Raw genomic sequence first — 25605 nt, forward strand, 5'->3', positions numbered from 1 at the left:
TGTGTTTTCTTTTTTCTTTCTAAGGTAAGACAGGGCAAACACTTAATTCCTTGCTCTCCCTAAGTCAAGGTTTGTTTGAGCTGTATGTGTGTATTAGCATGTAATAAAACACAACAACCAAAAACCAGGTCTTAAAATGTTACTGCTTCAAAAATATATCACCATGCCTCAACCTTCGGTTTGAATTTATCAAAGGAGGCGATGTCAAACACTCACACATCAAACAGCAGCTCTAATTATTACAGGAACACAGACTCGGAAAGGACGAGGAGTCCTCGGGTCTTTCTCTTCCCTCACCTGTAGGCAGATGACATTTTTATTTAAAAAAAAAAAAAACATATCTGAGCTGATTTAATTTTCCATAGAGATGGTTTTACACATGTTTGCCAGAACAGATCTTTGGAAATCTGAAACTAAATTAATTATGTCTTAGGCAAGGCACATGAAATGTTAATGTCTTTGTCATTCAGAGAAAATGCCACTACTACTCAGAAAAGCTCCCCCAGAGCAAATGAGAAGCAAAGGGAGGAGCTGTGCAGAGGCTACAGGAAGGAGGACAGGATTCGAAAAGGAAAATGCTTCCTCGGTGGCTCACGCCTGTAATCCCAGCATTGGGAGGCCAACGTGGGTGGATTGCCTGAGGTCACACATTCGAGACCAGTCTGAGCAAGAGCAAGACCCCATCTCTAAAAATGGCCGGGTGTTGTGGCGGGTGCTTGTAGTCCCAGTCACTTGGGAGGCTGAGGCAAGAGAATCACTTGAGCCCAAGAGTTTGAGGTTGCTGTTAGCTGTGACGGCACAGCACTCTACCGAGGGCAACAAGTAAGACTCTGTCTCAAAAAAAAAAAAAAAAAAAAGTTTCTACTTTGTTACTGAAATTCCCTAATGGAATTTTTTCTTGGTGAGGACATCATCTTGCCTGGCCGCCAGCCAGTTCTGAGAGGCTGGGCGAAGCTGGTCTGTACCCTGTCCTTCTTGCCAGGTCTTCCAGCGAGAGGGGGGGCTTTTAAGTGTTTTATGGGATGCAATTCCCCAGTGAGACATGAAGTGAGAAATGCAACCATGACCTTAAATCCAGCTTCTTTCTTGGTTAAGAGCATACCCCCTGCATGAAGGGCTCAACTATATCTTGAACATAATTTACCTTAGAATTGAAAACAAAATAACCTAAACCTTTGTACCCTTATATTAATTTGAAATTTACCAAAAAGAAAAAAAGGCAAACTGGCAAGTTGTTAGGGAATGTCACAGAAAACAGTATGTGAATTAATTTTAGTTTCAAAAGAACAGCAAGACTTAGGTAAAAATATTTATATTAATATGATGCAACTGCCACATTTTATCTGTGTGACCAGTAGCACTTTCTAAACAGCAGCTGCTGGAGAAATACACAAAGGAAATGTATCAGGCCCACAGAAAACATAATTTCTGTATTCCAGCTATTAAGGTTTTTTTCTCTCAGTCCTCACATTTCCCCCCAACTCTCACAGGATATGAAGTTTTTGCATGACTTGCAAATTCATAGTTAAACGAGGCACCTTTTTGACTTGGCTAAACCCGTATGGACATCAGAACTGCTTTGAAAGGTAGAACCACACATTGTTGGCATTACCGTCATGATTTTTTAAAATATCAGTTTCAAATTACTGTGTGTGAAATTAAATTACAATAGCAATTCAAAAAAAAAGCATGGTTCTAGTTGGGCACATACTTGTTATCATTTCCTTGAAATGCACCACAGCAGGAGAGTCAACCATGGCTGGATCGCCTTCCTAATCACAACCAATACTTCATGGCAATGACAGCTGAAGCAAATTCCAGGAAGGGCACTTTCTGCAGAAATACTCAATATTTACTAATTCTGATTAAGAAGTCAGAGTTCTATGAGATTTGAAGAAAATATCACCACCATACACTATATTTTCAGCCTTCATCGAATAAGTAGAGGAAGGGCTAAAAACTAATTTAAAAGTTCAAAAAGTGAACTAAGTCTTTTGCTAAGTCTTTCTTAAAGAGTGGATCCATTTTAAGGGATTAGAAACTCATTTCTCCTCTAATTAAACATCACATACAAAGCCATAAAATTGTAACACTGATGATTTGGAATATTGAGGTGGTCAAAGTGAATCTGTGCAGAAGGCCCTGAACACATTCTGCAAACTCAGAAAGCAATGACCGAAGAGTAAATGGTTGTTTTCTGGCCTAGGAAGTCTCAGTTCGGAAAAGCTACATGTTTTGTTGAATGTCTATGTGGGTCAGAAAGTCATTCAACCAAGGTTGATGATCTCTCAGAACCCCAAGGGGGAAGTGTAGCTTTTCTGCTCATGACAGCTGTCACATACATCCTGTCAATAACAAGTACAACTAAACCCAACTGTAAAATCGGTTTTATTTGGCATAATAGGGAAGAGAGAGAGAGAGAATCTCACTGGAGGTAAAAAAGATTAGTACAAGTGGAGTCAGAGGTATTTCTACTAGAAAACATTTCTCTAAAGCAAAATTAGAGTTTTACTTATTTAAGAAATGCCTATTAATGAGGAAATAAAGACATTTGGATTCAATTAGAGAGAGAAATTTCTTTGCCCTAGAACTGGCTGAAAAGGGTAGATTACCTTTTTTTACTGCGCTGTTGGTGGGAATGCAAGCTAATATGTTTCTTTTGGAAAGAAGTTTGGAGAACACTTAGGGAACTAAAAGTGGACCTGCCATTCAATCCTGTAATTCCTCTAATAGGTATATAGGCAGAAGACCAAAAATCATTTTACAACAAAGATATTTGCACCAGAATGTTTGTTGCAGCCCAATTCATAATTGCCAAGTCATGGAAGAAGCCCAAGTGCCCATCGACGCACGAATGGATTAATAAACTGTATATGTATACCAGGGAATATTTTGCAGCCTTGAAAAAGATGGAGACTTTATCTCTTTTATGTTTACATGGATGGAGCTAGAACATACTCTTCTTAGTAAAGTATCTCAAGAATGAAAGGAAAAGTATTCAATGTACTCAGTACTGTTATGAAACCAATATATAACCACCCACACTTCCACATGAAAGATAAAACACAACTATAGACCAGGCTGAAGGAGGAAAGAGGAGGGGCAGAGGAGGGAGAGGGGAGGGGGGAGGCCAGGTGGATGGAGGGTAATTGGTGGGACCTCACCTATGGTGCATATTGCAAGGGTACACGTCAAATCTGTTAAGAGTAGAGTATAAATGTCTTAACACAATAATTAAGTAAGAGAGGTGAAGGCTATGTTTGATGTAAGCATTCTAAATTGTATATAAAATCAGCATATTGTACCCCATAAATGCATTAATGTACACAGTTATGATTTAATAAAAAATTGTTAAGAAAATTAAAAAAAAAGGATAGATTGCCAACAGAAATGGAGAGTGGTTTGAAATGGAGAGTGGCTCTTCTGTGAACAGCTGAGCTATTGTAAGATGTGGTAGCAGTGGACAGGAATGAAAACAGATTCTCTGAAACACACTAAGAATAGGTCTTTAGGTAAATGTCTATCTTGCTGCTGTATACTTTGGCAGTGAGAGCATTATTCAGAGGGCTGACGTCCAAGTTGTGTGAACAACTCACAGCAGTTGGCAGTGGGCTGTCTGTGTGAGCTGGGGGCTGGAAATCTTCCAGGATCCCCCATGGCGACTCCAGTCTACTCAGCCTTTAGAATCCAGCTGAGTCACTGAAGCCCCGACCGGAGTCAGGGTGCATTCTATACGGGTGCAGTGGCAACGGGACCCGGAGACCAACCTCTGTGTTCCTTCACTCGTTACTTCTGCTTTCTGGCCGACTGTTGTGTATTTTCTATCAGGGAATTCCTCTTATTGGGTGTGGGGGGTGAGCATAAAATGGCAATCGCAGGATGAGGTGATACTGAAGCTCCTTCTTCTACAAAAGGGCACACCTCTCAAAGAAGCCCCTTTCTGGAGCAGCTCAAGGTTGAAGCGTGTGTGCCCTTCAGAATGGCCCGAGCTGCTGCAGAGACAGTCAGTGGGGTTTGGGGAATACAGGCTGGCGCCGTGTCCCCTGACCGGCTTATTTTCAGAATTCAGGTCATTGTATCTTTTCTATTGGTAAACATGAGTTTTCCAGCTCAGTGTCTTAAAATCTAGTTACTGAGGAAATGCTCTGCATAATGGACTTAACGACCCAAGACTGGGACAGCAGAGGTCTGGAATGAGGTATGTCAGGAGAGCTGCGCTATTTATATATGGGTAGAACTCACATGGGCGGCTCACATCATCTGGCTGCTATTAATAAACTCGCACTCTTCGTGAGCAGCTAATTTAAAATGAATCTTACATGATTAAAAGTCCCCAAAATGGAAAGGAACCTTGAACCAGCTCTGCCCTAGTAGCGCTAATAATTAATAGACTAGGTGTCCAGGATATAAAATAACTACCAGGTGACAGGCACGATTTATAATTGTTTCCTAACGACAACCTTCAGTTGACACAGGCAATTTTCTCAAATGCCCTCTGCACAAAAAACGACTATTTTTGTTCCTATGACTCAGGCCATTTTCTTTTATTTTTTTTTTCCTTTTTGTTTTTGGAGAGAGAGTATTGCTTTGTCACCCTGGGTAGAGTGTGGTGGCATCAATCAGAGCAACGTCAAACTCCCGGGCTGAAGCAATTCTTCTGCCTCAGCCTCCCGAGCAGCTGGGACTACAGGCAGCTGCCACCACACACAGCTTATTTTTCTATTTTTAGTAGAGACAGGGTCTCCCTCTTGCTCTGGCTGGTGTCTAACGCCTGGCCTCAAGCAATCCTCTCACCTCATCCTACCAGAGTGTTAGGATAACAGGTGTGAACCACCTTCCTGGGCCCATTTTCCTTTTTGGTATAGTAACCCTTTCTCTTTGCTTCTGAATCATGTGAATTTATGAAATGAATCATATCCATTTATGAAAGCTTGCAAATGGTTCTCAGAAATTCTTCCCCATCTCTGCTACTGCATTTGGATATTTGTTTTCTGAATTCTGATTACAGTTGTCATCGGTATCACAATTCATCATCCAATGTTCTCTCTATGTGCTCATTCAACCCTTCTCTGTTCTGGACTGCCAAGGACCTCAGCCCCTCTTGCCTTGCTGGACACACAGGAACAAGGCTCCTGTTTCAAGATCAGTATCTCAGGCAAGTCAGGGGGGTAGGTTTACTCTCCAGAGTCTCCATAATAGAATTTTCTATTGCTACTGATCTTCAGGAAGCCCATCCATTCATGACACCAAGAGGAGAATTACGCAAAAAAGGCATACCTGAAAAGCACAAGGGGTGTTGTCCACACAGTAGACTCTCAAGTTGTAATCCAGGGAATTACAAGACATGCAGCCAAAAACCGCCACCTTGAGTTGCTTCACAGCACAGTCTGTGATTGGCTCTCCAGTGAGGGCATAGGTGCCAAAGCTGTCAAGGAGCAGATGACATGCAAAGGGGTCCAAAAGGCAGTAACAGGATGTGGATTCATCCTCCACTGACATCACTTCCTGTTGGGAAACCGCCATGTTAAATTCTCTCAGCTCAGAAATAAGATGCTATATGAGCATCACACTGCTAGGACATAAATAAATTAACAGTTTTATGAAAAAATTTATTTGTAAGTGTTTTTTGTCCGAATTATCTTGATGTTAAATGTTTGTTCCTCTTCTATCAAATGAACTACTTACATTAAGAATTCAAGAAATTATTATGTTCAAAGTGTTAGAATTTCTACTTAATGGGTTATAACAATAAGAATCACTTTAAAAATTCTATTTGTGGTTACTTTGCTTAATGTTGAGTTAATAAAATCTTGAATACTAATGTGTATAAGCAAACTTATTTTATTTAACAAAGAAGTATTTCTGAAAACTCTTTAGCTATGCTTAGGTAATGTTTATTTTCTCTCAAACATTTTCTCTTCTTTTATTCCATCAAAATTATTCACAAGGGACCACTAGTATAAATGATTTGGATAAGATATGCTAGAATATTTTACCCTCCCTGATAAGAACTTCGGTATGTGAGACCGGTTTAGTAGAATATAAATATAATACCATCTGGGTGTAGAAGATTATGAGGAAGTACTAGGAAGAAAACCCAAAATGGCAAAAATCAAGGCAAAACCAAACATAATGAGAATGGGACCAAAACACGGCTCTTTGTGAAATTCATGGAAATCCGCCTGTGGTTGTAGGAGGACTGAATAGCAGCAGCATGCCTTCCAGAACAAAGAAAATAGACCAGTTTCAACATAGTTGGGCAGAGTTAATATAATCCATGGCAGCAACTGAGAATTTTCTTCTAAAGAAACATGAATTTCCTTTTGCTTCTTTTTCCTGAAGCACCTCCTGGGAGGCAAGACCCTAGGGCTGGCTGGGATAGGTCATTGTGCTCCAGCAAGATAACTCACCTGCTTTCATGCAAACCGACTTCAGAGGGACATAAAGGAAGCCCTATCAGACGGATAAATCAGAACTTCCACTCAGAACAGTAATTCAACTGAAATCTTTCTTTGCTGTGACTGTTTCCCTTGTGGTGAACCTCCCTTACGGAGCCTCATTTTTTTCTTGCCTCTCTTTCTGTATACTTCAGCCATTCTGCATGTACTTACAGACATGAAAACAGATGCTGATAATAATTCTCAATGCATTCATTAACTTGCCAAACATATATCAACCATCTATTGTGTTCCTGTTACCATAGATATGTTCTAATACCCAGGACAGAAAAAAATAGATGTAGGGATTTCTTTCATGAACACGGCCTGCCCGCCAGAGGCCACAGAGGAGGGACATGGCCTAGAAGGAAGTGAAGGGAGTCAGTGACCAGGGCCACAGGGGACAGCACTGTGTAGGTTAAAATAACTTTATCCTCAAACCAAACTGAAAATCTCTGGAGTCTCCCTTGTCCCTCTCTTTTCCATTATCATGGGAAAAACACACTCGCCAATACCCTGCAGGATGTTATAAACATTTGCTATCAGCCCTTTGCAAAACAAGAAAATGCTGATAAAGAGAGGTTACGGTTAAATCTATCCCATGGATAGATTATCCAAATCCCATTGTTTAAAAGGAAGAACTGCATCTCACCTCCCATTTGCCCTGCTGGGTCCTCTTCTTCAGATGGATATTCCAGTGCTCAGAGCTGACATCAGCACAGTGTGGGATGGTCAGTGCAAAGGGCGTGGTGACAGTCATGTCTGGAGGACCACAGGTGACCTCAGGACTCAGAAGCACCTCAGACCCATCAGACTGGAGGCTGAACAGTTGGAAAGGGAATGAAAAACAGAAGTGTGTCAAGGATAGGGTGTATGTGATGAGTTACAGACTGAGGTTTTTTCAGGTTCATCAAATTCCTTCCCAGGAGTCCCTTCTGGGTAGCGCCACGTCACAAAGGTCTGGTCCTTCCCCAGACAAAAGGAGCAGGTGAGCTGAAGCCTAGACCTCAAATCCAGGTTTCTACAAACAAACCAACAAAATGACGACTGTGTCTTTGCAAAGGGTAGAATTGGGAAAGCTCAAAGCCCTGGCTGGTGGGTCCACATCCCAGCTGTCGAATCCTTATTCTTGTTGATAACATTATCAATGGCCAAAAATGACTTTTAAAGAAATGAGTTACCTTGTCAACTTATCACCATCATATTCCTTTCCCCCACCGACACATTCTACAGTAATTTTAATGCTGGTAAATGATAAAACAGATTATTATGAAACAAAACAGTACTGAAACATACATGGAGCACGTGTGTCTATTCTGGCTTTGAAAACATTTATTTTTTGCCAGTGCAGAAATAATACACAGGTTATATAGTAACAGAACGATAGACAGCTATAAATGTGCATAATAAAATACATAAACATGCATCCTTCAACTCTTTCTTGTTTTAGATCTGAGTTTAACATCATTCCACCTAAAACTGGTGTTCAGATTTTCCTGTATTGTGGATTATTTACAATGGGAATGCAGAGTCATGAAACAGATAAAAGAAAGTGAAATTTAACTAAAGGGAAATAGAAACACCTCATTACTTGCCGCCTCCTTTCCTTTTCTTGGCTTTTGTTTTAATCTCTGCTCCCAAACAGCATGCAGGGCTGGTCTGTAGGATGCAACTGTGAGACAGACCCAGGAGTCCACTTATTTCTCCCCCAACTGCATATGAGTTCTTCAATAAGCAAGTTGATTTGTTTTTGTTTGCTAGATTTTCACTTTTAAGAAATATGATAATATTAAATAGTCAATATAGCACTTTAGGACTCACAGATACACCGTGCTATGTGAGGGCTAGGATTGGTATTATTATCATAGCAGTCACTCATTCTTATTTAGGAAGGACATTTAAATATGCTGTCCCTGACAAAAAAAAGCAACCCCATGGGCAATATGAACATGAAATTTAGTGCTAAGAGATATCACCTTTCCCATGATTTTATGTAAATACACAGCTTGAAGAAAAATTTGAAAATACTACATGTTGGTGAAGATGTGGGTGTATAGTCATTCTTAATTATAGTCATTATTGATGTTACATAGACTGCATTTCCATGTAAGGCAGTTTGGCAAAATCTATCAAAATCACACAATGCACAAGTCTACCTCAGATATTACCAGCTCTGTTCCAGACCCCCACAATAGAATGAATATTGCATGAAAGCAAGTCACACAAAGTTTTTGGTGTCCCAGTACATATAAAAGTTATATTTACAGTATACTATAGTCTGTCTGCAATAGCAGTATGTCTAAAAATATATACATAATTTAGTGGTAACATTTTACCTGACCTTTCAGTGAGTCTTTTTTTTTTTTGAGACAAAGTCTCACTATGGACTGCACTCAATGGGTAGGGCACCAGCCACATGCGCTGAGGCTGGTGGATTCAAACCTGGCCTGGACCAGCTAAAACAACAATGAGAACTTCAACAACAACAACAAAATAGCTGGGCACTGTGGCGGGCGCCTGTGGTCCCAGCTACTTGGGAGGCTGAGTCAAGAGAATTGCTTGAGCCCAAGAGTTTGAGGTCACCGTGAATTGTGATGCCATGGCACTCTGCTGAGGGTGACAGCTTGAGACTCTATCTCAAAAAAAAAAAAGTCTCATTATTTTATTTTATTTGTTTTTGAGACAGAGTCTCACTTTTTCCTCCTCGGTAGAGTACTGTGGCATCGCAGCTCGCGGCGTCCTCAAACTCTTGGGCTCAAGTGATTCATTCTCTTGCCTCAGCCTACCAAGTAGCTGGGAGTACGGGTGCTCACCACAACACCCAGCTTTTTTTTTTTTTTAGAGACGGTGTCTCATTTTATCGCCCTCAGTGGAGTGCCATGGCGTCACAGCTCACGGCAACCTCCTGGGCTTAGGCGATTCTCTTCCCACAGCCTCCTGAGTAGCTGGGACTGCAGGCACCCGCCACAATACCCAGCTATTTTTTTTGTTGCGATTTGGTTGGGGCTGGGTTTGAACCCACCACCTTTGGTGTATGGGGCCAGCACCCTACTCACTGAGCCAAAGGCACGGCCCCTGGCTTGCTTTTTTTTTTTTTTTTTTTTATAGAGACGAGGTCTCCCTCTGGTTCAAGCTGGTCTTTTTTTTTTTTTTTTTTAAGAATGGGGTCTGACCCTTATTGAACCTCATCTATCCCAGGCACTTACAGACACACCTGTTTTCTTTTCTTTTCTTTTTTGCAGTTTTTGGCCGGGGCTGGGTTTGAACCCACCACCTCCAGCATATGGGGCTGGCGCCCTACTCCTTTGAGCCACAGGCGCCGCCCTCAAGCTGGTCTTAAACTCCTGAGCTCAGGCAATCCACCTGCCTCAGCCTCCCAGAGTGCTAGGATTATAGGCGTGAGCCACCGCGTCCGGCCTGATGAGCATTTAGATTGTTTCCACATCTTGGCGATTGTAAACTGTAATAAACAATATAGTGCAAATGTCCTTATGATAAAAACATAAAAAAATAAATAAATAAATACACAGCTTTTACAAATGAGTACATGTAATGCAGTGATTTTCAACCGGTGGGCCGTGAAAGGATCTTAGGTGTGCCACAAAAAGTTTCAAAGATAATTAGTTAAATTATTTTTGAAAGAAGTTCAAAGCACAGAAAGTATACTCTTTTTTGTACTCTTTTTCTGATCAACATAATTTATGTGTGCTGTGGAAGTTTAACTATAGGTTCAAGCGTGCTGTGAAATAGAAAAGGTTGAAAAAAAGCTTCTTCCAACATGTTATTAATTTCTGAACTGCTTTTGTTGACATCTCCTTTTTGCTCTCAAGTTATTGATAGTAAGTCACACTTGAGCTCATTATCTATAATTTGCTGCTGCAGTAAAAGCTAAGCCACGTAAATGAACAGGAGCATCTCCCAAAAGAGTAGACATTACACTATTAGGTGACCTGCTTCCTTCCTCAAGCAGCACTGGACATGCTTTTTAAAAACTTCGTCTTCCACAGGGGTGATCACCAGTCCAAAAATGGCAATTCTTCCTACACAAGCAAAGCACAGATTATGCTGGGCACATGTCTGCATTTACCTTTAAGCCGGATGGGCAAGGGAAGGACGACTGGAAAGCAGTGTACTAGCAATTGCAAACACTCTATGAAAAGCCTAGAACAATGCACAGTAAGACCTCTGTGAGTTGACCACCCAAGAGACTGTAAGGAACTGGGTAACACACAGAGGTGATCAACACAGGACCTAGACCTGGGTAAGTCCTGACCGCACACAGGGTGCATGTCCTCTCCGTGAAAATTAGGTCAACCTTAGGAGGTGGTCAATGTAGGGAGGTGATCAACTGTGGATATTCTACTGTCCTTGAGGTGTGAAAAAAATACAATACAGTAATACATACAATAAAGTGTACAATAAAGTTCAAATGTGTGCCGTCACCAGCGTAAAGTGGTGGCCTGCGCATGGGTGCCTGCCGTGGTCGTCAGAGAGGGCTAAGTGCTTCCGTGTGATTGTCGCCTGCACGCTTCACAGAATAGGAATAGCAGGGATGCTTACGAGTGACCGATGACAAGCTCTCCTAAAAGAACTATTTAATTGCTTTCAGAGCATCAGCCCCTGTCTTGAACATATTGTGCAAACATATGGGAATTTGGGGAATTATTTAATGCCAAATGAACTAAAATCAGCTAATGAGATGAACTCTCACACTCATTTTGAATAGCAAGACTCCTCTCGGTAAAAACTTAAACAGCAGTGGGAGTCAGAGGCAGTGCCTACCACCATGTAAGGGGCAGAGCAGTGTAGGGCAGCGGGCATTTCTGTAAGTGCAAAGTGAGTAAATCAAGATTTGTATTTAATCTTCCTATGATGAAAATAGTATCTGTGGGTGTAGGTCTTTCTCCAGTGAAGGAATAAAACGTAATTTCTCCATTTTCCCCCATGATGAATAATAGTCTGCCCTTTTCAGCAGCCTTCTATTTGTGGCAGGCAGGGAGATTTGCAAATGTTAATTAAAGCTCCCCACACACCCGTGGAGCAGGTGTGAACAGCCTTAGGTCACAGAGGCGTTGATGAAGGTGATGGCTGAAAAACAACTCTGCACTTCTGACTCCAAAGGCCCTCCTCTCTGCGACCAGCCTGTACTGTGCTGGCTCTTGTGACATTCCAAGGAAAGATGAGGGCAATGGAGGGAGAGGGAATGTTGTCCAACTGTAATCCTGGAGAAAGATTCAGGACATGTCAGGACAGAGGCTGGGGAGAGAAGCCTTTAATTGGGTGTGGACACAGATGAAGCTTCCTAAGGAAAGCAGAGGTGGGATTTAAATCTTCCCACATTGTATAATCCATGACAGGCAGTGTGATGTTCCTGCTGCGGGAAGGAGCAAAAAAAGGCAACATGTTTTCCTAAAATTGCTGAAAGCTAATAATAACTGTAAACTAATAACAGTAGTAATTTCAGGACCAAAATACAAACCACATCGGTGTATCACACACCCTGGAGTGGCATGTAGATTGAAAAACCTTTTTGCCTAGAACTTTTGCTACTTATGTTTTTTCCTACACACACACACCCCCCACACACATAGGCACACACATGGTTCAAATGCTTTGAAGGGATAGAAAAAGTTGAATAATTTAGTGGCCAGGTCTTCTGTAGGAATTCTACTTCCTGAGAGGGCTCATTTATTCAATAAATTGTCATCGTATCAATATACATTTCGACAGAAACTTGAATGGGTGCCCTGGGTATCTGAGGCTCCTTGGCAATGGAACAGGTCTCCCCTCCATCCTCGCTGCCTCCCACAGTCTTCCCTCAATCAGCCACTCAATCGTCTCCTAAAAAAGCCCTCTGCTCTTGCCTCATGGAACTGCTACTGCTTCGGAAGGCCGGGCACTGCCTGGTGGAGTTTTATTCTAGACGTCCACACGACTAAACTCCCTCAGGCCCTTCAGGTCTTTGCTGAAATGATACCCACCGATGAGGCTTTCTCTGCCCAAGCCCTGGTAATTGCAGCACGGTCTTCCCCTACGGCTGATCTCTGCTTTGCTTTCTCTCCTCAGCACTAAACGCCGACAGGTGCTTTATACCGCTGCTGCCTTACTATTTACATTCTACTACAAACTAGAATGTGAGCTCCACGAGGCCAGGGAATTTTTTCCCCTTGCGTAGTTCCTCTCTGTATCCCCAATTCCTGATATATAGTGAAGACTTAAAAATATTCATTGCAAAGGACATAGGGGCCAGCTTGAAGTGGTTCTCACTGATCAAATCTGGAACATTTTGAACATCAAAGTAAATAATGATAGTAAAGAATTATACCCATTGAGTAGTACCATAAGAATCTACAAAATGTACTGAAGTGAATGGACGAAGGAAGGAAGGGAGGGGAAACTCTACCATGTAAGAGATAATAACCAAGTAATACATACAGAAAGCCATCAGTTAGAATCAACCACATCAACACTAGATTCAGACCCGAACCATAAACAGATGCTACAGGGTGAACGCTTGAAGAATAAAGAACTGTTTACACGGTTGCAAAATATCTTCCTACAAAGGATTCAACTAATTCCCAACAGCAAAACATTAGACCATAGTGGGGCACCTTGGCAGACATCACATAACACAAGCTATTAATGTTGCCAGGAATGGGCCGGATGGAGAGAATATACCTCCAGATCGGACCCAGTGGAGAGAAGGCAGCACCACTGCTGTGACATTCCCACTCGGAGCACACAACCAGAATCTCCTGGTAAGGAGACAGCACAGCAGCTCCCAGGCAGGGACGTTCTGCAATATAACTGATCCGCATTCTTTAGAAGCTATCAATGTTGAGAACCAAAATGACAGCGACTATGCCAGGTTAAAGGAGTCTAAAGATACATCACACAGAACGCAACAAATCCCAGGGCGGGATTTTCATTTGCTGAAAGGGACACTTCAGACAACATGTGAAATAGGAATAAGGTTTGTCCAGTAGGTAATAGGATTTTATCAGTATTAATTTCCTGATTTCGATGACTATACTGTGGTTATATAAGAGTTTCTTATTTGGGGGACATAGACACTAGTATTTAGGGGTAAAGGAACAAGATATCTTGTTCACAATGGATGAAAAGACAGATTTATACATAAATATATTTTATTTGTGTGTATACCCCCAAAAGGAGAAGAGAGAATACAGCTAATGTAAAATAATAACATCCGTAAATCTGAATGTAGGATAGATAAGAATTCTTTCTACTTGCTACCTTCTCCTTGATATTTTATCAAAATAAAGAAAAATAAAAATTTTGAATGAATGAAGACAGAAGGTGCAGGGAGAATTTTTCCAGGGTTCTCACAATGAAATCAGCAGGCCCACTGACTCATGGACAAAATGCATCCTCCAGGGGGCAGAAGGGCTGGTGGAGGTGAGGGGCTGGTCCAGCTGCATGGCCAGTGCCCAGCGGTCCACAGCATCAACCTGCACGCCCACGGCAACGGGAGGCCGGGCTGCAGGTCAGCCACGCCCATGGCAACAGGAGGCCTGCAGGTCAGTGCCAGGTGGCCAGGGCAGGCTGCAGGCGTTCCCTGAATACTTCATTTTTGCACTCAATATACGTTGACCTGATAGTAAACTTGTGACATGTCGCTTTCTTTGAGCAAAACAACCAGTTCCAAGTTTCCAGATGAGGCTCTACTGCTGTTGCTGTAGTCATGCTGGGCTTGGTAATTATAATTCCTTTTTTTCCTCCTTCTGGTCTATCTTACAGATTAATGTAGGTTTGATCACCTTCACCCAGAGTATCACTCGGGGATCCAGGCAGGAGAGTAACGATAGCTTTACTATGTCAGACCGGGGTCGATAGAGAATTAAATCATATTTGAATGGAGCAGACATCAAGGCAGACAGACAGGAGCTGTACTTGGTCTGAAAATTTGAGCTCCAAGGGCAGCGCCAGCCTCCTACAGTTCCCCACCGAAGACGGCATGTAGTTCTAACTACCATTATTCTCTTTTCATTAAAACCCTCTGATTATGATGTAGGAATAAAAATTAAGATTTAAGATTTCCTTCCTTCCTCTTTCGTTCTTTTCATGAGATACCTGTCTCATTTGCCAGCTCTGCCCAGAGATTTCAGATCAAGCCCAGGAAAATGATACCGCGGAATCTCCTAGAGAGATGGGCTCTTTATAGCCGGCTTTTCTCATCTGCCAACCTCAAGGCTGTGACTACACGTCCTGAGGACTTTACGTCAGGCAACTGCTGTGTCTGCTTTCAGAAAACAGATTCCTGGAAAGGGGAGAATGGGGAATGAGGAGCAGGACACAGGAAGAAGAGGGATGCTGAACAGACCCCTCTTTCTGTCCTTCAGTGATTCTAAAATTGTAATGTGGGTCACAATTTCCTGGGAGGCTTACTTAAAATCATATTCCCATACACCACCAATGAAGAGTTCTGATTCCATATTTCTGGGACGGGGCCCAGGAACTTGCACTGTTCCCGGTGTTTTCTACCTGCAAGGTGGTGTTGAACCTGACATTTGAGAAAAGTTGTGTAGTTCACGCCCCAGGAGCTTGGTGCTCTGTCCCATAAAGAGTAGGCTTCCCAGGTGGAGTCTGGATGCAGGACCAGTTTCAGCGCTCACTATTAAGGCCCTGGCTGATGCTACTGTTGGGCTGCTGCTTTTCAGCTATTCCACTGTCCCCACGTCCCTTTCCCTAAGTAGGACCTGTATTAATAAGAAAGGACGTTAGGTTTCGGGGTTGATTAGCAGTGACTAGAAACAATGTTGCTGCTCCTCAAGCCACTATGCTCCATTCACTGGGTAGAGAAAAGGGAGCAGTTAGCAGAGCAGATTACAACAAACAGCAAGCACAATTTACTGAGGAGGGAAGCATGTGGCTCTTCTACTAAAGAGTTTAAAGATCTGGGTCACCCACCTGGTATTATCTGAAATAGGATCACAGGAAGGGAGGTGGCGTGTGGGGAGTGGGGCCGGGAGGGAATTATATACACACTGGAATGAGTGTCTGAATTTGCTGGAATTTAAGCGACATCACATTGAAAGATTACACTGTTTGCATATGTCAAACCGCTTTAGTTTACACACACATTCTCAGGGTGTTTACCAATTAATACACTAACAGAATCACAAATCATGTGTAAATCACCAGTTCTTAGACACAATTTAAGCCTCATCTTTCATGCAGTGTCGGGCTCATATTTAGCTTGTTTTTTTTTAGGAGAAGTGAGATGACGGCTCACCCAAAATGCCTTAAAATGAACAAGAGCAAGGAGGGACCAGCAGCCGGTCTATGCGACCTGCTGCTCGGATGCTTCTTTTCTTTTTTTACATCCATTTGGTTGTTTATTCATTTCCATTTTGAATGGAGAAAGCAGCCTTCTCTGGAGGCAATCTGAATCCTGTCTCAAAGCATCACTTCATTTTAGACTGGGGAGGGTCGTGGGAGCATCACTGGGCTCAATACTCCTTAGATGTTCAGATACATGGCACGGGGTAGGTGACCTGGCCAGAGCCTCATCTTAGTGGTGAGACACTGCAGGAAATAAGTCCACCACCCTGTTGGTGGTGGTCGTGGAGGTGGGATGGGCAGGCAGTGGGAGAAAGAAGAAACACATTCCCTGGGACGTATCTTCCAATCTGGAATTTAAGGTGGAGAGGCCGGAGAGTTGCTGAGGTTGTGTTCCCAGACACGAGCAAAGCCTTGGTCACAACAGAGGTCTGTGGCAGCTTCCCACTGCTGCCACACACAGACACATGGCTGTAATACTGTGTAGATTAATAAATCTACCTTGTGATTCCATAGGTCCCAAGTCTCACTGAGCTGACGTGAGGATGTGTCAGGACCACTTTCCTGAGGTTCTGAGAAGAATCCATTTCCCTGCCTCTTCCCGCTACTAGAAGCTGCCTGCATTCCTTCACCTGAGGCTCCTCTTCCACATTCAAGCCAGCAGCCTGGCCTCTTCAGATCTGTCTCTGATATTCTTACCTTCCTCTGATAAGGGCCCTCACCTGGGCCAGGATCAGCTCTCCTCCTCAGGCTCTTTAACTTTATCTGCAAAGTCTCTTTTCCCATGTAGGGGACTATATCCACAGTCCCAGGGATTAGGTTGTGGGCCTCCTGGGAAGCCAGTCTCCCACCTGCTGCTGGAGCCGTCATGCTGCACAGGCCTGAGGGCTGCCTCCCAGACCCCTTGCCATCGACACAGGAGTCAGTGCACCTTGGGCCATGTTCACTGTTTTATTTCTGACAATCCCCAGCACAGTCTCCAGAGTAAAGCTCCACATAGATATACGTAGGTCACTACAAAAATTTTGAGACAGACTATATTATGGTTCATTATTTCACTTCCAAGAACAAGGTCAAGGCCAGGTACAGTGGCTCATACCTATAATCCTAGTGCTTTAGGAGGCCGAGGTGGGCAGATTGCTTAAACTCAGGAGTTTGAGACAAGTCTGAGTAAAAGTGAAACTACCATTCTACTAAAAATAGAAAAAACTAGCTGAGCATCATGGCAGGCACCTATAGTCCCAGCCACTTGGGAGGCTGAGGCGGGAGGATCGCTTAAACCCATGAGTTTGAAGTTGCTGTGAGCTATGATGATGCCATGGTACTCTACCCAGGGGAACAGACAGAGTGAGACTCTGTCTCAAAAACAAAAACAGAAACAGTCAACAGTGTCCTTCTGATTCACCCGTGCAGGTTCAATTACTCGGCTCATTGGCACGGCTGGGAGGCCTCTTCGTTTCTGTCTGCTGGATTTAGGTTTCTTGATTTTTGTGTATGTCAAAACTTTCATAATAACCCACGTCTAACTTTGTGGAATCTTGAGAAATAGTTATGGATTATCTTAAGGATCATAACCAAAAAAGTGGGGATGTTGCTGGCCTAGGTTTTCAAAGGGTTGTGTGGACTGTGTTAGAAAGCTTGGCGGCCGCCTCCGTGTGGGCTGGTATCTGCTGGCATTTTATTGGGCTATAACTAAGTGAAGAGGTAAGGATGATATATATTAAATATCTTAATAGGACAGGTTATTTCTACTTCCAGCATGGGCAATAAAGGAGATGGCACATACAAATAAAAATAATTACTGTAGGGGCGCTCCTTTACAATGTGCAATCAAACCCACGAACCAATGACTTTCCCCTTATTGAATTAGGAGTACCGTCCATTCCGCTCTATTAATGACATTCACACACCATTGTTATCTTGTCAATGGCATCTTTAATTAAAGACTCCTCTGGACCACTTTAATCACTTCGAATTGTGAACTCACATGGGCTTCAATTGTGCTTTGATTAAGATGATGGCAATTTTCATTTACACGTGTTTGTGGACCGAGCGGGCGTGAGGTGGAATGGAAGGTAAAGAGCACAGACAGAATGGGGAAAATTCTCTACCAAAAAGAACAGGTCTTAAAACGACAAAGCAAGAATTTTTGAATTTTTACCATCCCCCCTTTGTCTTTCTCTTTGCCCCTTCATTTATTTTGGGCCTGGAGAAACGACATTATATTCTAACCTAAATGACTTGGTGAAGAAATCATCATGATTTTACTGGGGAAAACAGGACAATCTTCAGCTAAAGGTGCATTAACCCTTCTAGGCATTAGGATACCATTTGATAAATTGCCCGTTTTATTACCCTGCATGGCACTGGTAGCCTGAAAGAATTAACGTATTTCTCAAATGGCAGCAATTTACTCCCCCCCTTTTTCTTACTTAGAAACTCCCTTCCCTTAGCAGTTCCCTATACGTTACAAAGTTAATTAATGTCAATCTTTTCCAAGAAACAGGTATATGCCATCAATTTGATTTTTCCAATACAAATCTCTAAAACTTGCTTAAAGCAACAGACCGAGTCCAAATCTGTGACTGACCACTGCAGAGAAATGGTGACAGGGACAATCTCTTCATTTCTGTTCATCAGTATTTAGCACCAAAAGCCTGGAGAAGTAGACAGGAATAAAGCTTGTTCAAGGTGGCCTGCGCCACCTTCCTTGTGCGACCGGTCACTGATCGCCTCCTAAACCCCAGCCCTGCTGGAGTCCACTGCGTGGGCCCATATACGTACAGCGTGCCTCTAAAGCAGTGATTTGCAATGAGTGTGCCGTGGCACACTGGGGTGCCCTGGGAGGACCTTAGGTGCGCCATGGAAATTTTTGAAGATCGTTAATTATTTCAAAAGGAGTTCAAAGCACAGTATTTTATTTTTTACTTTTTTTTTTTTTTTGATGAACATAATTTAAGTGTGCCGTGGAAGTCTAACTGTAGGTTCAAGTGTCAGATAAAAAAGGTTGAAAAGCACTTCTCTAAAGTATGAACCACACTCCACAGAGTGTTACGAGAAATAGAGGTGGGCACACAGGAACTGAGGTGGCGAGTTCCGTGTTACCTTCACGAGGCTCCTGATGTTAAAGAGAACTGTTAACATGTTTGCTGAATTAATCTTTCCTCTGATTTTAGGACTGTGGCAGCAATAAAAAAGGAACACACAGTTCAAGCAAATTCCATGCACTTCAGAGAACTTGGGTCATCTACATAATTAAAAACAATTAAGGACACAAGAAAATGGTAACAAAACGCTGCATTTTAAAGGCATTTCACAGTGTGCACTGGACTTCTCAAACATGAAGCCATTTTGTGGTCCTCACCAACATCCTGCAACACAGTAATGTGTAAAATCTGTACAGGACATGGGCGAGGCCTCAAGGTCACCCAAGCCGCTGGCGGGGGAGCTGGTCCCCCACAGCCCCGGAATCTCTGTTCTCCTCAACTTTGCCCTTGGGTGATTATTTCTGATAAGTCCTCATTTCTCTTATTTTTCTGACACATTATGTACGTTATCAGTTCACTTCAGCGAGCCTCAGGATCAGCAGACTCTTACTTCTGAAGGCAGAAGATTTTGCCTTGAACAGAGAACAGTCTATGTCCGATGTCATGATATCTCAACAGTCTGCAGGACGTGGTCACATGCTGTGCAGAAGCTGAATGTGGGATTTGTTGTTGTTCTTCTGGGGTTATAAGCATTATATTTCCCTTTTACTTATCTATTCTTCAATCAATTTTTTCCTACCCTTTTTCTTGTAAGTCAAAGAGCTGTGTTTATTCCCCGGAAAGAAATCCAAAGTTACTCCCAGGGCAACTATGATCACAGACTCTCAAGTGACCTGCAGCCGGCAAATCTCTCTCTCCTAACTCATCATCAGTTCCCAAGCCAGAATTCTGGGGATTATCTTCAACTCCTTCACCCCACATTAAAACATACACCCCCCAGACCTTGCCAAGTTTCTTCCCGAGTCTCTCTCAAAATCTCCCGCTGAGAGCAATGTGGGGATTAGAGATGGGATTTTAAAAGTTCAGAATGAGGGACAAGGCCACACAAAAGCAGAGTGACTATAAATTATTGTCCAAATTGACATACATTTGAGAGAGAAAAGGAAAATTCTTCACAACTGTGCCAAGCCAAACAAAACACAGTGTGACTGAGCTCCCAAGGAAGGTGCTTGTGTAGCAAAAATTTTGAACTTAGGCAGTGGCCCTGGAGATAGAATAGAAAATAATAGATGTAAAATGTAAATATGACCCTGTCTCCCAAATCTTAAGCCTCATGCCCCCTCCCACAGATACATTCCAATCTGTCCTGGGCAGCAAGTGACACTCCCATGCTGGTCCTTCCTTCCCAGCCTCCTTCCCTGTGACTCCTGCTCTCATACCTACCTGCTCCTGATTTGCTTGGTTTCCAAAATTATGTGACGTTTCCGCACTTCTGCGTCTGTGTGTACACCTGCCTTTGACTGCAATGCCTCTTCCTCTCTTTCAGTTTATAAAGCAAATGCCACTTCCTCTCTGAAACCTCCCCTGAGCCTTTTCAACAGGCTCATCCCCTTACTCCAGTGACCACAGGTACCACACTGCAGAATCCTTATTAATTTAAAGAACTGGGTTTGCTTATGGGCCTAATCAGTGATGGTATGAACTTGTCTCAATTTTCCTATAATCACTGACATGGTCAGTCACCATCCACAGTCGCAGAGTCCCTTGGAGACACTCATTTTGATTCTGTAACTTCTCATTAACAACCAGTTAATAAAATACAGTAGAACCTGGTATGGTGACTCAAGCCTATATTCCCACCACCCTAGGAGGCTGAGGTGGGTGGCTCCTTTGAGCCCAGGAGTTCAAGACCAGCCTAGCAAGAGGCAGATCACATCTCTACTAAAAATAGAAAAATTATCCGGGCATGATGGTGGCACCTGTAGTCCCAGCTACTCAGGACACTGAGGCAGGAGGATCGCTTGAGACTAAGAGTTTGAGGTTGCTGTAAGCTGTGACACCTTGGCACTCTTGGCAGGGCCACAGAGTGAGAGACTGCCTCAAAAAATAAATAAATAAATAAGTAAATAAAAATAAACCAGAGTGGACTCTCCATAGTTGATGACCTCTCTACCTTGTTCCCCTCCTTAAATTGACCCAATTTTCCTCTAGTGGGCAAACAGCCCACGTACCTATCAGTATAGCAGGCCCAGCTCCTTATACCGACCGGTTCCTTATAGCCCCTCGAGTGGTCAGCTTACAGGGGTTCCACTGTAGTTTGCTTTGGTTCTCAAGGGTCATTTTTCTTTTAAACCTTAATCTTGTACTGGATTTAAGAACTCGTGCGTGGGAACACATGTGCTGCACACTTGTACACACACACGTCTGCACACAAAGCCCTGCAGGGGATGTAGGCGTTGTCTGTTTCCCGGTGTATTTCTTCTTTCATGAGCTAATCCTCATGGTAATGCAGTTAGGAAGGGGGAGAAGGAAAATACACGTCTTCTCCTTCCTTGATGTGTGGCTAGATGACAATATTTTTCTTAGATAACTGACACAACTTTTAAATTTTATTTTTTAATTGACAAATAATAATTGTCCATATTGGTGGGGTACTGACTGATGTTGCAATACACACAATGTGTATTGAAAGGATCAGAGCAATCGGCACATCCTGTGTCTTACGCATTTACCATTTCTTTGTGTTGGGACACTCGATGTCTCCCTTCAAGCCCTTTGACACCATCTTTACTGCGAATCACGGCCTATTACAGTGTCCGGAACCCCAGGCCTTATTCCTCCGGGCAGATATCATTTTGTGTTTTGTATCCGTTAACAATCTCTCCCTAGCCCTCACTTCCTCCTACACTTTCCAGCCTCTCGTATTCTCTTTTTACTTCTGAAAAGTCACTTTTTTTTTTAGCTTCCACACGAGTGAGAACACGTGGGGTTTAACTTTCCATGCCTGGCTTATTTTTTATTTCCCTTATATCCTTTGGCTCTGTCCACACTGCTGTGAGTGATGGGGTTTCATTTTCTCTGGCTAAATAGTATTCCATTGTGTACACACACCAGGTTTTCTTTCTCCTTATTGTGGGCATGTAATGGCTGTACATAAGTTTATGGGGTAGAGGTGATATTTTGGTACAAGCATACAATTTGTCCTAATTAAAACAGAGCAATTGGGATAACCACCACCTCAAGCATTTATCATTTCTGGATGACTAAAATTTTTAACACTAAGATAATCCTCCACGGGCTCAGTACAGATGAGTGGTGACACCAAAAGGTCACACTGACAGAGGGGTGAGGTGACTGGGTCACTGACAGCTGCCCAGTACATCTGTGGTTCCTTGTGGGTCTCAGTTCCATCTGCCACCTGCCCCAGCTGGCCTGACCCTGCTGCCTTACATCGCAGTGGACCCTGGGAGACATGTGGTTCCCCCCTTCCCCTGTGGCCTCAGCTCTAGGCCAGATTGCATCCGCTCAATATCTTGGGCGTCTGAGTTCCAGAAACTGTGGGGGCTCCTTGGCTGCTCTCACACGTTCTTGTCTCAAACCTTTTTTTCCTGGCCCCCTTGTTCCCCAGAGCATGGAGCAAGTCAGTGTAGAAATCAGTACCTGTGTCCACTTCCTAGAGATGACCCAAACTTTATAACCCAGTCTCTTGGGTGCCTGGGGACTCCTCTCCTTTGGCTTTGGAAAGGACAGGGAACAACCACTTTTGATACTTGCACTTCTCCAAAATGGGACTTCTCTTTTCTCTTAGAGTCTCACTTTTATGTCAGTAAGGAAGGAGAAGCCATGGGGTATGAGCAGGTGGTGGGGGCAGTGGCAGTGTCCGTCATAAAGAAATGACACTTCTCAGCAGGTTCTGGAGGGAGGAAGGAAGCTGGACAGCTGAAAAAACTCTGAAATTGGAATGCTGGGGTATGTGATTTTTTTTTTTTTTTTTAATCAGATCTGAGCTTTCTCAATTCCAGAAATAAAGAAAAAGTCCGTAGGGTCCAAACATCGCCCTGGTCACGTGTAGTATACAATCTCTCTCCTTCCTCTCCTGTCTGTTTCTGTGTTCACTGTGTCCACAGTACAGAATACATTGGGCACTTATTACATCATTATTGACTGAACTGAGCTCATCATATCAATCATGTAAACTATTCCAGAAACACATAATTTTTTTGCAATGAGAGGTGCAATATTTTTCACTTTCGCTGGGGGATGTCTGGAGAAGTCCTTCAAGCCTTAGGTGGCAAAAAAAGAGATGCTGATCAGCTCAGAAGGGCTTAGCCAGCTTCTCTCCCGTGCAGAGTGTCACACCTACTCACCTCATGTCCAGGCAGAATCAAGGTAGGTGCTCTTACTTGGAGCTCAAGAGGACCATTCTCCTGCTGACACTGGCCTGGCAAGTAGTTTCTTACCTTGTAAGAAATCAAGGCCCTCAGAGCCCCATGAAGAGTGCAGGTATTTCATATTTTAGTGTAATGAGCACTTTTAGAAAGACCTCAAATGTCTGCTTTCGACATAAAGTATAGTTTACTACAATCAGGTTATATCATAAAAACTCCATTTTTATTAACAGAATGGCCAGGTGGCTAGCTCATTGATAAAAACTGAACATACAGTATGTGTTTCTTCACTCTTCTAGAAATAGTCTAAGTATGTTTCTGAGTGCCTCTCACAGCTGTGAGGAGGAGGATCTTGCCACAGGGCAGTGTAAACACCTGAAGCTGTTCCCAAGGAGTGGTTGACACTGCAATGCTTGTGAACCTGTTACTCAGAAAGCAAGTCCGTTCTCCATCCTCTTGCCTCTGTTTTTAGAGCTACTTGTTCAGTCTTCCTTGTCCGGTACTTGGTTTCACTTCATGTTTTGCTGTCAAAACCACCGTGCCATCTAAGCACATCTCAGCACCCTAACAATAGGCAATGATTCCTATCCCTGCTGTTTCTATCTTCCCCACCCTTACCACAAGACACAGACACAGGCAGACCATGCTATTGATAGCAAAGAAAAGCCACACACACACACACACCCACCCACCACCACCACCCCATATAACAAAGAACGGGGACAGAAGAAGAAAGTGGTTGAAGTAGCCTGTTCTGGGCTGAGGCCAAATTCCAAAATATATGTCCGTTTGTAAATTCATCAATATGATTACTTACACCATTTCTGATTCTAGTCTAAGCACTTGGTCAGGAGTATCCACACAGTGGTGTAATTGGAAAAAGAAATGAATGTTTGCCTTGGGTTTCATTTTATTGCTTTTCAGAAGAAAGCTTCATATTATAATTTTCTGGTCCAGTTCTCTCTCCAACCAGGGGAAGGGGAGGGTGTCAGAAAGGGAAGTGGGAAAAAATGGTGCTGCATCTGTGTCATTTTTTTATTGTGGCATCTCTGGGAAGAACGCTGAAATGAGACAGTTAATTTTTTTAATCCCCTTGTTTCAAGACTTAATTTATTAAAAAAATTATTGAAACCCGGTAAAATTGGAGAGGACAGAATCTCACTTCCATCAAAGATAATTCCTAAGAAAAAGCAAAAAATAAAAAAAATCCCAAATTAAAGTCTGGGAAGTGAGACAGGCTACCTTTGAGAATGATCACTGCTGGTTTCCTCCTGGGCACAGGGGCCTTTAAGAGAGGCACCCACATCTAACACTAAGGGAGCTGCTCTCATATGAGATTGGACGATAAATTTGGAATGGCCATCAGAGGTGCTGTTGTACAAGCCCTGACAATTAAGTTCACGAACATGCCATCCTGTGTTAATGTTGGCAGCACTGTACAAACAACTCTGTGTGGCTTTATAACCTTGGTATATCAGCATCTTGCAGCTGTGTTTGTGTCAACATGTGGTGGTGTTTTGCTGAACAGATTTCACTATTGTTGATGCATATCTTGTGGGCCATATAATGATAGCTCCAATGGCTATTCCAGAAAACAGAGTTCCAAAATTGCTTTGAAGGGAGGACTAGGTACTGGCATCAGTGCATAGCTTCCTGAGGGGAGTACTTTTAAGGTGACTGTAGTGGTATTCTGCAATGAGGTAGACAGTGCTTTTTCTTTCTTTCTTTTTCTTTTTTTTTGCCGTTTTTGGCTGGAGCTGGGTTTTACCCCAACCACCTCTGGTATATGGGGCTGGTGCCCCACTCCTTTGAGCCACAGGCACCACCCATAGACAGTACTTTTTCTAGGATGACCTCATGAATTTAATTGTCCGACCTTAGATCCTTGATCCAGGAGTTGACCAAGGACTTCTCAGCAGCAAGAATATCTGAAAGCTCCAATTTTATGCCATTGCCTTTGTATGAGGCCATCTAGCTCCTGTGCCCACAATGTCACTAAGTGTCCTCTATTTTGTGAACAGGGAAGAGCATGAAACCTGTTTCCTGTCCTTGGCAAAGCCTGGGCTAGAATAGGAAGCTGCTTTGGGCAAAGTTCTGGCCTCAGGGGGACTTTACAGCATGATGGATCTGTGGTTGCAGATCCTCAACCTCTGCCCTCAAAAGAGCCACAGGAAAGGGTCTCCTGGCAGATGGGAATTTTTGAGGCCCTTACACCTTCCATTTGGTAATTTATGCTCCTTTTTAAGACTCATCTGAGTGCCATCTTCAGCAAGCCACCCTCACTCTCTACCCCTGTGTAAGTCTACCATTAGAATGGGTTAAGGGCCCTGCTCTGTTTTTCCATTACTTTCTGTTAAGTACTCTACCATGGTCATAACCACATTACAATGTTACCCTTCCCCAATCTGGGCCTCTCTCTGTCCCCTCCATGATGTATTTTGCATTCCCATTATTCAGCATGGGAGTCCTGTCTCTGGCCCTCATCAATCA

The 25605-nt window shown here is 43.0% G+C and overlaps 1 protein-coding gene across 7 annotated transcripts in view; it reads right to left on the reverse strand.

Moving 5' to 3' along the window:
• Positions 1-25605, reverse strand: part of UNC5D (unc-5 netrin receptor D) — a 647952-nt gene that overhangs the window by 40366 nt on the left and 581981 nt on the right. For all 7 annotated transcript variants that reach the window (XR_008377393.1, XM_053578669.1, XM_053578673.1 and 4 more), the window contains 2 exons: positions 7090-7258; positions 5278-5505 (listed from right to left, as the gene is read on the reverse strand). Coding sequence is in view for 6 of the 7 variants with exons in the window: in XM_053578669.1 (XP_053434644.1) it covers positions 5278-5505; positions 7090-7258 (397 nt within the window). In the remaining variant the exon portion in view is untranslated. The remainder of the gene's footprint in view (positions 1-5277; positions 5506-7089; positions 7259-25605) is intronic.

The sequence above is a fragment of the Nycticebus coucang genome, chromosome 24 (assembly GCF_027406575.1).
Source record: "Nycticebus coucang isolate mNycCou1 chromosome 24, mNycCou1.pri, whole genome shotgun sequence".
In the NCBI taxonomy this organism is placed as follows: Eukaryota; Metazoa; Chordata; class Mammalia; order Primates; family Lorisidae; genus Nycticebus; species Nycticebus coucang.